General features: G+C 42.9%; 1 protein-coding gene across 2 annotated transcripts in view; it reads left to right on the top strand.

Moving 5' to 3' along the window:
- Positions 1-9,460, top strand: part of gbf1 (golgi brefeldin A resistant guanine nucleotide exchange factor 1) — an 83,193-nt gene extending 73,733 nt beyond the window's left edge. Inside the window, exons 33-40 of one of the 2 annotated variants that reach the window (XM_080869561.1) lie at positions 568-788; positions 2,983-3,133; positions 4,630-4,760; positions 4,849-4,950; positions 5,935-6,048; positions 6,161-6,338; positions 6,422-6,604; positions 7,433-9,460. In XM_080869561.1, the coding sequence (XP_080725687.1) occupies positions 568-788; positions 2,983-3,133; positions 4,630-4,760; positions 4,849-4,950; positions 5,935-6,048; positions 6,161-6,338; positions 6,422-6,604; positions 7,433-7,686 (1,334 nt within the window). In that variant the 3' untranslated portion in view covers positions 7,687-9,460. The remainder of the gene's footprint in view (positions 1-567; positions 789-2,982; positions 3,134-4,629; positions 4,761-4,848; positions 4,951-5,934; positions 6,049-6,160; positions 6,339-6,421; positions 6,605-7,432) is intronic. The other variant, XM_080869562.1, reaches the window with a different exon arrangement.
- Positions 9,461-15,982: the final 6,522 nt, after the last annotated feature.

The raw sequence follows: 15,982 nt of genomic DNA on the forward strand, positions 1-15,982 counted from the left end.
GAGGTTAATTATGGAGCTCCACAGGGTTCAGTGCTAGGACCAATTCTGTTTATATTATTCATTAGAAGGCATAGCATACATTTACACTGCTATGCAGATGACACGCAGATCTATGAAGCCAGATAATATATTCACATTCCAGTTTCTCTCCAGTGTCCGTGGGAAAGTACCAAGAAATGATGAATGAAACATCCGTGCCTCACATGTGGTCAAAAGCTTAGAGCTGTGGATTCAAGCAGCAGAAATGAGCTGGTTTTAATTAGTGGTTTCATGGATGATATAAAACGGTGTAATTACTGTGTACTTTCCATCGCCACTTACTGAGACGAGGAGGTAAACTGCACTGCATCCACACGGCCACATCTCCAGCACACCCAAGCAGCAGCATGCTGGATGTGCACAGAGCTGCGAGGGCTCTCTTTTAGCTGCTTGTGGCTTTAATTGGTCCCATTATTATAGCATGTTTTAAACCCTTTAAGCAGGAAGGGCAAATGTTTCAAACAGCCATGCTTCTGGTAGATTTCAGATGAGATTAGATCGCCTCTCTGTTTCCTCATACTTGTCCAGGTTACCGCAACCACGACAAGAAGAAGAGCCACAAATATGACACCTCCAAGTCTCGGATGAGGAAGAAGGCAGGCGGCAGGGAGAAGGACAGCGGAGGCAGCGTGAGGCGAAGCAGCAGCAGGACCTTCAGCCAGCGCCCATCACGTTCCTACAGTGATGATGAGGAGGATGAGGGTGTCCCAGCCAGTTACCACACGGTGTCATTACAGGTTAGTCAGGACGTAAGTACAACAGCCCTCTTTACCCTTCCTTACCCTTCTAATGATGAGAACCCAGCTGTCCCAAAAGCATCTTGTTTTACCCACACATCTCTGATTCAGTTGAGCATTTTAATGCAGCACTGAGACTCCTCCCACTGACTGTAGTGTCAGCATGTTAGACGCCTGGTTTGGGTCACAGATGGAGTTTTATTCAATTCAATTCAATTTCTTTATTGTCCCACAAGGGCAAATTAGTTTAGCAGCAGGAGGATAAAAATAAACAGAACAATACTATAAAATAATAATAACAGTAATAATGATAGAAAGTTCAAGGACAATTATTTGCCATTAAGGAGACAAGACGCAGTAGGGATAAAAGAGACCTGGAGTCTTTTAGTCCTCCTCGGAGGTGCCCTAAAACGGCGGCCGGAAGGCAACAACTCAAACTCACTGTGAAGTGGGTGGTTCACACAATTAATAATAGAATGAGCCTTTCTAAGCACATTTCTATTGTAAATGGCCAAAAGTCCATCTTGCCAGCACCCTGAAATTTTGCTAGCAGTTTTTACCAGAAGTCCCAACCGATTCTTGTTCTTCACCGTCAGGTTACCAAACCAGGCAGCGATACAAAAAGACATCACAGATTCGATAAAGCTTCTATAAAACAAGGACAACATCTCAGATGAGACATTAAAAGATCTCATTTTCCTTAAAAAGAACAGTCTTTGAACTTTTTTAGTAGTGGCATCAGCATGAGATTCAAAACACAGTTTATGGTCAAGTACCACACCTAGATATTTATAACTCTCAACAGTCCCAATATCGGCAGTTTCAATGATAGTAGGTGATGAGCTATAAGAGGACTTCCTAAAATCAATAATCACGACTTTAGTTTTAGGTGCAGCTTATAATGTGTTGCATCAGGACTCTTACAGCTGTAAATCCACGTCAGCTGTAAATGTAGCATCACACTCTTCCTGACAGAGTCCCATTTGTTCTGTTTCTGATGTGGTGATGGGTCACAACACTGGGTTGAAGGATGTTACCTGTTTATGCTCATTGTTACTGTCAGTGTTCACCAGAGTTTCCAGCTAATTTCAAAGACCATTTCACTTGTGTTCTCGGCACAGTCACAGACTTATTGTAAGTGTAAGTAGGTGGAACATGCTGTGTTTAGAGTGTTTACACGTTAAACAGAGAGTTGAGAGCTGTTTCAGTGCCTGATCTCATCCTTCAGTGCAGATCAGAGCGGTGGAGCTTTTAAGTCAGCATGTTCAGAGTTGGATGGACGTTTGAACATTTTTGTGTTGTTGGTCTGGATTTAACATCCAATTAATGTATTACACACACACACAGGAAGTAAACATTACAAACCAAAGTGCAGTTTGTGTCGTGGATGTAGATGTCAGTGCTTTGACCCGTCTCCGTCTTTTCTTCCTACACAAAACCATCTTCACTGCTTCCTGTACCTGCTACTATGGCTGTTAAACTAACATGGCTTAAAATTCTTCTCTTATTTTAAAGAGCCTTGTTTTGTACCCAGTGGGAGATTGTAACTACAATACTTACGTACAAATTTGAGTTTATTTTGTTTCATTCAAGTCGTTTCTTTGTATAATGACACTCCACCTCCTCTCGGACAAACATGGTGTTTTCCTTGATCACATTTACTGATGTCATTGCCAACTAATGACACATAAAGAGCAGCTTGTGAAGAACTTCGTAAATGTAACTTCATCTACGATGAAATTAGATGAAAGACAAACATTTAAACCACTTTGTTGTGTTCACCAGTAGTTTTGAAATATTTTCCTGTGAATTCCTGGAAAAAATAGTCAGCGTATTAGTTCATGATGAAATTAATTATTAGCTAAAGTTCTGTATAAACTGGTTTATTGACCAAATAAACTATTAACAAGAAGAGCAATGCTTTTATATTAAAGCATAAATATGAATAATCTCCCTATTATTCACTGTGGAATTGCAGGACTTCATAATATAATGTCTGTATAACATATAGCATAGTCTCTTGTTATGTGATTGATCAAACTGTTTACTGTCACAGACACCATTACTGCATCCTTGCTGCTAGTAGAAACTGAGTAAACATCTAAATAGTCTGTACATGGTTTTATTCGTCAAGTTTGAACTGCAGACATAAAGCTGGACATCTCCTTATTATTAATGCTGGTTTTTGTGTGGGGGGGGGGTGCAGCTCTTAGATCTGATGCACACCTTGCACACCCGGGCTGCCAGCATCTACAACTCCTGGGCAGAGGAGCAGTGCCATCTGGAGGCCTCCAGCAGGAAGATTGAGGCTGATTCTCAGACTTTGTGGACCAGCTGCTGGTGCCCCCTGCTGCAAGGTAGGAAACTATTCTGTGCTCTCTGACTGTCGTGCACACATTCACAGTGTGTGTGTAAATATGGCTTGTAGTAAAAAGCCTGGTTGGAGCTGAAAACTAGAGGTTTCCAAAGTCTTCTTGGCAGTTAAATTAACAATGTCACGGTCCGTGGAGATAGACCGTGTGGGAATGTGTGTGTTGGACCCAGACGCGAACACAAGCGAAGATGCAGGAGTGGATTAAACAAAAGCGAGCCTTTTATTATGGCTGATAACAGAACAAACCAGAGCGAGGGCAGTATAAGGGTAATAGTTCAAACAGAAACCTAAACTGGACATAAGCTAAGAAAAAGCTATGGCTGGAGATACGGAACACAGGGGGTGGTAACACAGACGACGCGACACAGACTACATGAAACACAGAGACTAAATACACAAGAGGGATGATCAGGGGAAGTGGCCACACATGGGAACACAGCTGACACAGATAAACATAACAAGACATGGCAGGAGTAAACAACACTGACGGGAGACTGTCAAAGTAAAACAGGAAGTACACAGGTGCAAACAGGAGGAGAGAGAGAGCACGGGCATAGTGGGCTGGGGAAACATGGAATGAAACAAGGAGGGGAGATGAGGGCTCACAGATACATAGAGGGGCACACAGGGGATAAAAGTCACAAGGGGAAGTCAAATAAGGAACACCACAACAGGACAACTTAGGAAACATGGCCTAAATAAGGAACGAAATACAAAAATACAAGAAACTAAGAATACTGGGCCCACATGGCCCAGGACCATGACAACAAAGGGATTTTGGTAATAAAGATCAGCATTTAGGAAATTCAGAAGTCTTATTTAACGTTTTAAAAATTTGAAATTTATCAATTGCGCAAAATGTCTTAACTCAAAACTTGAAAATGTATTTATTTAAATGTGTCTTGTGAAGAATTGTGAGCAGACTTTGTTTTCCCTCATGGAAAACTAGTCCCTGTTCAGATACTCAGGGAATTCTTAGCAGGATCACTGACGTGCTCCATCCTGGAGCTGAGATAGTCCTCGATAATCTGGTTTGACTTCAGCTGAAGCTCAGTCTCATAGGTTGGTGGTGGATATTCCTGAATCTTGATCTTAGGTGTTGTGTTGTGTATACTACAACATGTCTGAAGTACTTGGTGTATTTTTTGTCATAGAATAAACTTTTTTTTGTTTCTGTTCTTAATGTAGACCAAATGCACAGTCTTGTATATTGTCTTACAACATGTCTTTTTACAAGAATTTGAATTTCTGGTAGATCTGTGTTGTTATAAAGGATCTCAGACCACGCTTGCTCTTTCAGTGTATGTGTGTTACTGTTTCTAGTACAAGGTTGAGAAGTCTTTTTCTTTTTTAGGTGCCATTTTCTTTTTTCCACACTTTTAGTTTTCTCTCAGATGTCAGTTCTGCTTCAGCTCTGTAATGCAGTTTATGTTCATATCAGTGTCTTCGTCACAGCTCCACTCAATGTCACTCCCACAGGGATTGCTTGGTTGTGCTGTGATGCCAGGCGACCGGTTCGCATGCAGGCCCTCACCTACCTCCAGAGGGCACTGCTTGTTCATGATCTGCAGACACTTGATGCAATTGAATGGGAGTCCTGTTTCAACAAGGTAAATGCTGAATGTCTGCGTTATTTCAGGACTGTGAAGACACCTTTGTTCACTCGTTTTTCATTCGTGTTTCTTTGTTGGCTGTCAGGTGCTTTTCCCCCTGCTGACTAAGCTGCTTGACAACATTAGCCCAGCAGATGTTGGTGGTATGGAGGAGACCAGAATGAGAGCCTGCACGCTGTTGTCAAAGGTTGAAAGCATCACATATTGCACTGCACACAACCACAGTTACACAAGTTAAACCAACATTCCAACCTGCGTCAGATCTATGTCGTAACTGGAACCCCATTTTAACCCTATGCTGACGTGAACCTGAGAAATATTAACTACATGTCGGGTAAACTACATGCATACCACAACAATTTGAATGGCATGGAAGGTTGCAGTGTGATACATTTTAGGTGATACATTTCCTGCAGAAGTTTAAATCAAGCTTAATATTGTTTAAGTTCCCACCAAAACAGCCCTGACCTAGATATATATGACAGAGATGGATATAGTGCCTAGAATGTTTCCTGTGGTATCTGGCACTGAAACATAAGCAATTGATCAGTCGAGTTCTGTGGGCATGCAGGGCACACGGGGCATGCAGGGCAGAGGGGACATGCAGGGCACATGCAGGGCAGAGGGGACATGCAGGGCACATGCAGGGCAGAGGGGACATGCAGGGCACATGCAGGGCACATGCAGGGCACATGCAGGGCAGAGGGTACATGCAGGGCACATGCAGGGCACATGCAGGGCACATGCAGGCCACATGCAGGCCACATGCAGGGCATGAGGGGACATGCAGGGCACACGGGACATGCAGGGCACATGCAGGGCATACAGGGCACACAGGACATGCAGGGCACACATGACATGCAGGGCAGCTCCCCTGATTTGGCCTGTTCTTGTGAAGATACAGTTCACATAAACACTGCCTGTAGCAGTTTCCAGGTGGTGCCACGTGTCAAAGTTAAGGCTCACCACATGGGTTGCTCAGAAGAACATTACATTCCAACAAGATCCTGAATTGTATTCCCTTCACCTGTCAGTGCCTTTAATGTTGTGGCTAATCAATGTTAATAAAAGTCGCTCTGTCATTGGTTCATTTTGTCTACATCTCTTTGCCGTAGTTTGAGTTTAGGTGGTCAAACAGAACATTTTCTTCTGACGTGTGATTGTCTTCTAGGTTTTCCTACAGCACCTCTCTCCTCTGCTGTCCCTGCCTACCTTTGCTGCCCTCTGGCTCACCATTTTGGACTTCATGGATAAGTACATGCATGCTGGATCAAGTGACTTGTTGGTAAGGAGAATATAATTCTTATGTCCACATTACCAAAATACCATGGTAGTTATGACTGTCACTATGAGAGAAAGGTGTGTGTAGACTGTGTTGCCTGTGTGTGTTCGTGTAGTTGGAAGCCATCCCTGAGTCTTTGAAGAACATGCTGCTGGTTATGGACACAGCAGGCATCTTCCACAGTGCTGACTCTAGGACAGGATACTCTGACCTGTGGGAAATAACTTGGGAAAGAATTGTCTGTTTCCTGCCTTTATTGAGGGAGGAGCTCTTCAAACAGACTATCATACCAGGTGTGACACACTGACATGACAACCTGTAAATTTGAGCTTGTACCGTCACCAGTTTTACCCCGTTGTATCATCTTTCATTTTAGATGCAGTACCCAATCCTCAAGCAGAGTCGGTGCAGCTGACAACCCCAGCAGGCCGGCCCCCATCGCCTCAGGTGTCTCCACCTCCCATGCAAACACCCGCCCAAGCCCCAGTAAACTCTACAGTGGCTCAAAGCTCCAGCAGGCCGGCCTCACCACTGGAGCCTCCACCAGCCAGTGCCAACGGTAAATGTCTGAAACTTTCCTCTATTATAGCACAGTATGATCTCCGTCAGGGTACAAATACATGTAGGATATTCATTTGTTTTAACGGCAGATGGATAAAATGGCAAAACTTTTAAATGGTCTAAATGACCGTCTGTGTGTAAGTTGAAACCTGATGTTAGAAAACCCAGGGGGCCGAATGGCTCAGCCACTGTTCAGCTGAGGTCATGGTCATGAGTGGCCTACCACTAACTGTGGAATATTTAGCAGTGAGGAAACTACTGGATGGCTGGACTCGTTGCACGAATAGCATCCTATCACCCATTCTTACACACATGGTTGTAAAAGCAGTCTGGATGGAAACAATGTGGCATGTTACACACCGTCAGTGTTAATAGTAGTGTGTGAAACCTGAGGGGAATCCTTGCTGCTTCTGCAGGTGGGTAATTAGCAGCCAGGTGCTGGTAATTAGTTGCACTTTGATTAACTGACCATCTCGTATCCAAGTAGTCAGAAATGTTGCAGTCTGCAGGTCTGCAGTATTCATGCTTGTGGTAACCCAATGCCAAGTATATATGAGTCTTAAAGAAGTAGTTGTTACGGCCCATCACAGATTCATGGGCCATATTAAGTCATTTCCATCAGAAACATTCAGGACTGTTGTCAGTTTTTGTAACTGTGGATCAGCACATTCATCCCGAGGTCAGAGCATGCATGCTCAAAAGACTGCAAGGAAAACAGCAAACTGCTCCAAGTGAGACTGTGTAGGCCTCATGTTCAGGCATATCACACTGATAACTGATGTAGAGCAGAGACTGAATCACTGTGTTCTCTCGTTTCGTGTTCCAGGATCAGGCCGATCATCTCCGGCCCCCCCCTTGATTCCTCCCATGCCAGTGCCATTAACAACCTCTCCTGTCCAGGGTCCTTCACCTTTAGGCCAGTCCCCCCTCATTCTGCAGCCCCTTGCTTCTCCTCTGCAGGTGGGAGTCCCACCCATGTCCCTGCCAATCATTCTTAATCCCGCCCTCATAGAGGCCACATCCCCTGTACCACTGCTTCCTGCTCCCAGATCGACAACTCCTTCCGACGAGGTCCAGTAAAGTCCAGCTGCCCCCCAGCCATGCTGTTCTCTCCTTAACAACTGGAAGAGCTGCAGCTTAAGATGGGACATGGAGTAGTACCGCATTTAAAGGAGAAATCCTCCAGAATGGAAACCTGGTGACACCGATAAAAACTCAGCACTGATGTTATTGTAGGAAAAACCCAACAGGTTAAGGTTGGTTTAGAAGCCACGCGCAGTCTTTGAGAGGTTAGTGCGACCCACTGAGAGCAATTTACTGATTCCACAATTTTCAGCAGTGTTCACCGTGCATATATATTTAAGTCAGGCAGTAATTTTAAACCCACAGATCGAACTTATCCCCATTGATTTATATTTGTGTTTTTTACTGTTGTAAGTCTGTAAACGGATGAACAACACAGCGTGTTAGTTGTTCTCTTTGAACTCGGTGGGTGATGGGTTCAGAAAGCTGACTTTGATTACTATTTATTGTTTTTAAAATAAATAGTACAGATGTGTTAAGGACTGTTTCTAAGAGGTTTGTAGTGCCAATGATGATCGTCTGCTTGAGTCGTGATGCACACAGTGGCTGTCCAGGGGTCAGACTGTGCCTCACTGCTTTGTTTTAACAGTTTTTACATAAGAATGGAGCCGTACAGACGAAAACACACTGCACATCCTGTATATTTGACACACACACTGCTTATTCAGTGCCAGACTGTGTCGTTTGGCTCTGGATATCAGCAAACAGAGCTCCGTCTTGTAAATAGCTTCTGAGTGAAGTGTTTTCATTGCCCCACCTCGTCGTCAGGATTAGCTTCATGTTGGGAGTGATGAAAACATTTCATCTAGACTGAGCACTGTTGTGTTTTTACATCAGAAACACCTGCAGGAGTCCTCTCTTCGCCCCAGGCTGAACTCATAGCTTTGCTCATATATGTCTATGCTTCACAACAACCTAAAGATAAGAAGGACAGTGAGTTGTGAGGATTATATGATCTGCATGTTTTAAGATTCCCAGAGCCTTGGCTACAGTCTGATGTTGCAGAAGGCATGACAACATCAGCATGTGTAAAATGGCCAAGTTCGATTCATCGTTTTGCCCCAAGCTTGCATCTCATAACCTTCAACAAGCAGCAAATGGAGGCGTAAACATTCCAGTGTCAGTCTGTAGTGAGCACGCTCTGCACAGGAACTGCTCTGGTACAGGAGCTCGCCACGCCGTCACGTCACCTTCTCCTGACTTGCATCTTTGATTTGACAGACTCGTACGAAACATCTGAAGTTTGCAGCATCGTGCCAGAGAGGAATCACACATGTAGACCGGTGGTTTTCTTGTTGTTCTCCTTTATTTATCCAGGTAAAAGGCTCACTGAGATTACAGTCTCTTTTCCAGAGAGAGGTTGCCAACAGAAGTTAAAACATTTCCACAACACGTCCTCAGTTTGAGTCAGCTGCTCCTCTTTGCTTCCATACATGTGCTGGCTCATTGGTTAAATGACCATCTGATGTCAAATTGACTGGAAACCATTCACAGCAGTCCTGGGCTTCTCTCACGGATGTTTTGTGTTATTTATTGAAAGTGGACTGAGCTGCTGCAGTACGATGGCATAGATGCAGTGTATGTGTGTCAGTCAGGTAACACTACGGCCTTATAGAGCCACCAACATGTAAGCTGAGTGTTTATTTGTTGGATGGCATCGTAGATTTATCAGAAGCTGATTGTGACTTGAACAGGAAATTCCGTGAATATAATGTCTAATGTATATAAATGAAAGGTAATGTACTTTTTACTATGTAATAAATATGTTGTAAGAAAGTGCTCCTCCTGGTGTCTGCTTATGTTTTAATTCTGAAAGAACACGGAAAAATACTCTTAATGAAGGGATTAAGCAAAAGCAACAACACATTCGATATCACTACATCGATCACTACTGCCGTCTTCTTCTGTTTGTCTGCCACCACTATGTCCGGTTGGTTATCCACCACCATTTTGTCCGTCTGTATCTGGAAGTCCCACAGGATCTTAGCTCGGTCATTCTCCACCACCCTTGGGGGCGTCTCCCAGTTTGACCTCAGGACTTCCAGGTTATACTGGGCACAGATGTTCCTGTACACTATGCCGGTCACTTGGTTATGGCGTTCCATGTATGCCCTGCTTTCTAGCATCTTGCACCCTGCTGTTATGTGCTGGATTGTCTCAGGGGCATCTTTACACAGCCTGCACCTGGGGACTTACCTGGTGTGGTGTGTCTCACATTTTTGATATGTTGCAATACAACTGGGATAACTAACATATAACATTGTGTGTGTAGTAGGGCTGCCACAAATGATTACTTTGATAGTCGACTAGTCACCGATTATTTTTGCAATTAGTCGACTAATCAGATCATCATCCATTGGACATAAAACGTACAGCTTATTGCACCAGCAGCATCTGCTCTCATATAACTATCATTAGCTTACAGCTTTAAGTGTTTAAGGTGCTAACTAAAAATAAAGACGAGATGATAGTTTAATGAAATTTTCAGATTGTTTCGGTGAAGTTTAATAAACTCCTTGCTATCTAAAATATAACAGGACACCGGAGTAAATTCTCGAGCATCTCACACTTCTGATAATCAGCTGTCTGCTTGATGTTTATTCAGCTGTGTAAAAACTATAACTTTAATCTCAGCCAAACCGATTTACTCAGGAACAAATAAAACACTGAAAAAAGCCAAACAATAACATTTTAAGTTATCTAAGTGACTTATATATCATGTTTAACCTGAGTAGCGAAAGACGTCGGTGGGTTTGAAAACGATTTGCCGGGAGTCCGGTGTTCTCACGGCTCTAGCGAGCCTAGCCCCCGGCTAGCTATCGAGCTAGTGGGTAACAGACGTCTCCGAAAACGTCGGAGCGCTTTTGCAAACATGTGATGTCTTGATAAACTGAGCAGATATTTGAGGTTTACACAGCTACATTCTCGCCTGAAAATATGTTAAACGTTTATTTTGTGACCCAAAAAGAATAATAAGAGTAACATTAAAACTAACTAGCTGCTGCCATTGTTGGAAACTGAGCTGGGCGCTATGAATTCTGGGGCTGCGTCTCAATTCAGGGTCTGCACGCTTGAAGTACGCGCACTGTCACTACCCGATCCGTACCGGAAACCCGATCGGTACCCCGCATGCGCAAATCTTACGTCACTTCCTCTCTTTGCCAACTTTGCGACATTCAATATATTTGAATGATACCGTTAGCGCCCAGTTAGCTCCTAGCATTTCTCAACAGCTCTGCCTCCTTTTCGACTGCCCGGGACATTTAAACAATGGATAATCCGTATACAAAGAAATTCATGCTTTTCTCCTCAACAGAGAGCGTCCCCCGATTGAGCAACAGCGCCGTAAAATAAGAAGAATGGCGCCGAATTACAGAGTTAATAATGCAGACTTTGTAATATCTCACGTGTAGATTCATCAGCCAGATGAAGTGTTTACTGACAATTGACAGTGATAGCGCACATCATTATCACTATTCCAACAATCCTCTCCTCACAGACAAGCATAAACACACTCGACTATCGCTAAATCAAATTTAACACACGTTTGTAATGACGCTAATTCAGTGTATAATAGGGTTCATTCGCGTGGTCAGCAGGTGGCGGTATCCTCGTACACTGGGGAGTAAACTGCCATTAAACGAACAGAAGAAGAAGAAAACCCCTGCACATGTGCGGTACGGATCGGGTAGACCCGATTTGTACGGTCAGACTTTACACATGCGCAGTAAGGATCGGAGAGTCCTGATCCGTAACTTTCTTTTTATTTTTCGTTTTTGTCTACATTGTACTGAAATGCTTCATTATTGCAAACATTTTAAGATATACTTGTTATTCTTAACATCTTAACAGATACTCTGACCCATAACTATCGTAAAACGCTACGACCGGAAGTAGAAACCTTTCGCGCATGCGGGGTACTGATCGGGTTTCCGGTACGGATCGGGTAGTGACACGCACTACGCGTACTACGTACGGTGCGTAGGGTTAGGGTTAGTTCGCGAAGTACGAGAAGTGCGGAAGTGAGAGGCTTGTGAAATGGGACGGTATACGCTTCGTCGCGCTGTTCAGGTTGCCTAGCAACCATGATACTAACCGCGATACACGTTACATACAGCTTTGTTTGACAGAAATGAAGCATTTTTGTTCATTCATTTTTGTCATGACATCACTTTGATTAGTTGAGTATCTGAGGCTGAGACCACGGGACTGTAAAACATGATTGTTGGGCTTCATTTCTGTGCTGAACAGTCATTTAAGATTAGTTAGTAAATAACAATTAGTTAATGTTGTTCATGAGACTAAAGTCATCTCACTGTGGTAATGTAAATATAATATGGCCAATATTATAGTATTGTCAGATTATGATCTATAGATCTATCTATAAAATCACTGACTTTCAGCTTGTTGTGTTTGTGGATATATGACTGACTGTAATTATTAAACATTCGCACATAAATAAGTGACGTCATATTCAGTACTTTTGACAGTTCACTCTTCGGCCGCTCCCTTCTGCCGTAATTTGCATCAAAATTATCCACACCCACCGCCGCGCTATGAATTATGGGATCTATGGTAGAGGTCTGCATTCCCGCGGCTGTCCCGCGGGAGCCGCGGGACCCGACCAGATTTCTTGCGGCGCGGGAATAAATTTCCAAATAAAATGCGGTAGCGGTCGGTAACTCTGGTGTAATTTGAACGGGAGCGGGCGGTCTGAAAATATAGCGTGCCCGACATTTTTTCGGAACAGCATATCTGTGATTTCCTCATTCTAATTGAGCACTGGTACAGCCAGTGCTCACGCCTGTTACATGCACTGAGCGCATGGATCAGTGCTTTTTGCACGTGCATTTTACTTGCACAGTCTGTGACTCTGTGCGCGCATCACCTGCATCAGAGCGCGCTTTACCAACATGGCAGAGCAAACTGAAGATGCAATTTCCTTGAAGGACGTTCAGCTGGGATTAGACAACGGTCAGTTTACTTTAAGGAAACCCACATCAGGCAAGTCTGATGTATGGGAGTCTTTTTCATGCGTCATAGACGCAAATGGAAAAAAATTACCCTTTGTACAATGCGATAAATGCCTCAAAGTTTTACCCTTTTGCAGTCACAAGACTGGAACCTCAGGTTTAAGGCGGCACTCATGTCCCATCACAAAGGGGCAAACAAAACTGGCATTTACTAAATCTTTGCTGGTGCCAGAGAAGTTTAAAAAAGAAACCAGAGACAAATGTGTTCAGTTTGTTTGCCAAGACATTCGACCGTATGATACCATCTCTGGAAAAGGCTTCACACAGCTGGCCCAACATTTGGTCGACACAGCAGCAAGAATAGGAAAATTCGATGTCTGTGAGATACTACCACACCCCACAACGGTGTCAAGAAATGTTGAAATGAGGGCTCAGAGTCTACGTAAACATGTTGTGGAGGAAATCACTGCAACAATATCGAAGTTTGGATGCGCTGTTACAGCAGACATATGGACAGAAACATATCGAAAAACGTCCTTTTTGTCTGCAACCATCCATTACGTTAATGAGCAATCTGAGCTACATTCAAGAGTGCTTTTTGCTGCCCCTTTTGACCCAAGCACCTCAAAGACAGGTGAAAACATTCGAAGGCACCTGCTGCAGAATCTCAGAGTGTTTGGCATTGATGCGACAGACATGGGCAAAAAGATTATTTTTGTCACAGATCGTGGAGCCAACATGATCAGTGCCTTACGAGAATACACGAGGCTAAACTGCACAGCGCACATACTAAACGTGACTCTCTCCAGTGCGTTTGGTACTGCCATAATCGAAAAGTCTCCAGAGATCGCTAGCCTTCTGACTGATGTTAAAAAGTTGGTTACATATTTCAAACACTCAGGACAGCAGGGCAAGCTTAAAAAGTCACTGAAACAATCCATAGAGACACGATGGAACTCTAACTTTGACATGTTAAATTCTGTCTTGGAACAGTACGAAGACATTGCATCTGTGCTGACTGAGAGCAATAATTATGACAAGATCGGACGCATTAGCATCAGTACTCTTAAGTTACTAGTATCATTCCTAAAACCCTTCAAAGAGGCAACTGACGACTTGGAAACTGATAACACAGCTCCCAGTGCCTCACTTGTTCTTCCGTGGTCTGTGCGATTAATTGAGCACTGTACATCAGCCACAAAAGACCCTCTGCTCTCTGAAATTGCAACCGTCTGTGTAACACGGCTGAAAGAATTACTGTCAGCAGACAGCACTTCATCCCATTCTGTTCACATGCTTTATAAAATAGCAACCTTTCTGACACCAAATCTGCGAGGTCTGAGAATGTTAGATGAAAGAGGGCGACAGAATGTGATACAGGGAGTCAAGGAGATGATCGAAGATTTAAAGTTTGATCATGCACATGAGGATGTTGAACCAACACCTGCCAAAAGGCCTACTGTTCTTCATAAATTTTCAGATTGGGAGGAAGAGGAAGAATCATGTGGATCAAAATCACTAGATGTTCAGATTCAGGAGTACAGGACCATGAAACTTGAATTATCAAGTCAACAAAACATTTTGCAGTGGTGGAATTCCAACAGTTCCCAGTTCCCTGCCCTGAGCAACCTTGCAAGATTTGTCCTCTGCATCCCAGCAACGAGTGCACCTTCCGAGAGAGCATTCAGCCTTTGTGGTCGGATTTTGGAGGAGAGACGTTCAGTACTGAAACCCTCATCAGTCAGTGACATTCTTTTCCTGCATGGAAATTTAAAATAATTTGGATTTTTTAAGTAAGTTTCGTTCATTTGATTAATAGTTTATAATTTTGAGATGTCGTTTATTGTTGTATTTATATATGCATATTTTCTTTTGTAGGAGAGACCTTGAATTCGACATTGGGACATTTTTTCGTTAAACTGATAGTTTAAACAACCATTTAATTTCGCAGTGGCCAACTATTTTGTTCTTTTGTTTACAATTTTAAGTGACTTTTTTTTTTTTCGCGACACTTTCCCTACTGTGTTGACAGAAAAATGTTACGTTTGTATTTTACATAAAAATAACAAGTAGGCCACAATGCTGTATTCGTTTTTATTTATTTTATTTTTGCAACACGTTTTCCATGTTAAAAGATAAATGTTGCATGTTGACAGATAAATGCATCTTGTTTAAGAAAAATAAATACAATCATTGCACAACCTGCAGTTTTATCTGTTATCTCTATTTTTTGGTGGTACCCCATTTAAATGTGAGATTTTGGAAACCAGATCTAAATTTAGCGGGAACGGTCGGGTCGGGTAGAAAATTATTCTAAGCGGGCAGCGGGTGAACAAAGACTGAATATACAGCGGGAGCGGTCGGGTGCGGTACAAAACCTTGCGGGAGCGGGACTAAAAAAAACATTCCCGCGCAGACCTCTAATCTATGGGACCACGAAGCGTGCACCGGACCACGCTTGATATTTGGGGAAATCAACGGCGCATTTGGAGTACACTTCGAATTGGGACAGCCGTCGTCGCGTGGCGGTGACGTAACCGCACTTAAAATGCGTACTTCAAGCGTGCAGACCCTCAATAAATGTAAAGTGTGTACCTTCTGTCAAGAGCAACCTGAAACAGTTTCTCATCTGCTTTGGTCATGTAAATTTACGTGTAAATTCTGGAAGGATTTCCACAAGTTTATTACTGACTTTGTTCTCCCTAATCTTCAACTATACTATAAGGATGTTATCTTTGGCTATTATAATTTTAAAGACAAGGACAATGATGCTTTCTTCTTTATAAATTTGGTTTTATTTTTGGCAAAATTTCATATACACAAAAGCAAAGTCCTCGGCAGAAAGCCTGAACTTCTTGTATTAAAAATGGAACTTGCACAATATATAAGGACAATCTCATCAAAAAAACACTAAGGCTCTCAAGACTGTTAACATCTGTAACCGATTGAAACTGCTAACTTGATTTTGGCTCTTGCAAACTTTTGTTTATTTATGTTCCCCTTAATTTATTTTTTGTACTCACTTTTGTCTCACTGTCCTTGTCACTCTTTCTGTTCTTCATTGTACTACCACAATGTCACCTTTTATGTGATCCCTGTTTTACTTGACTGTATGTCTAAAATGTGATAAAAAAAAATAAAAAAAAAGAAGAAGCGTGCAGACCCTGAATTGGGACACAGCCCCTGACATAGCTTCTTCTTCTTCTTCGGGGTTTAACGGCAGCTGGCATCCTTGTACATGCAGTGCTGCCATCTTCTGTTTCAGTCCGTTATTACACTCTTAAATCCTGCTACTTATTCCTGCGTCTTTCAGGATCTTA

Source organism: Rhamphochromis sp. 'chilingali' (genome assembly GCF_963969265.1).
Source record: "Rhamphochromis sp. 'chilingali' genome assembly, chromosome: 20".
In the NCBI taxonomy this organism is placed as follows: domain Eukaryota; kingdom Metazoa; phylum Chordata; class Actinopteri; order Cichliformes; family Cichlidae; genus Rhamphochromis; species Rhamphochromis sp. 'chilingali'.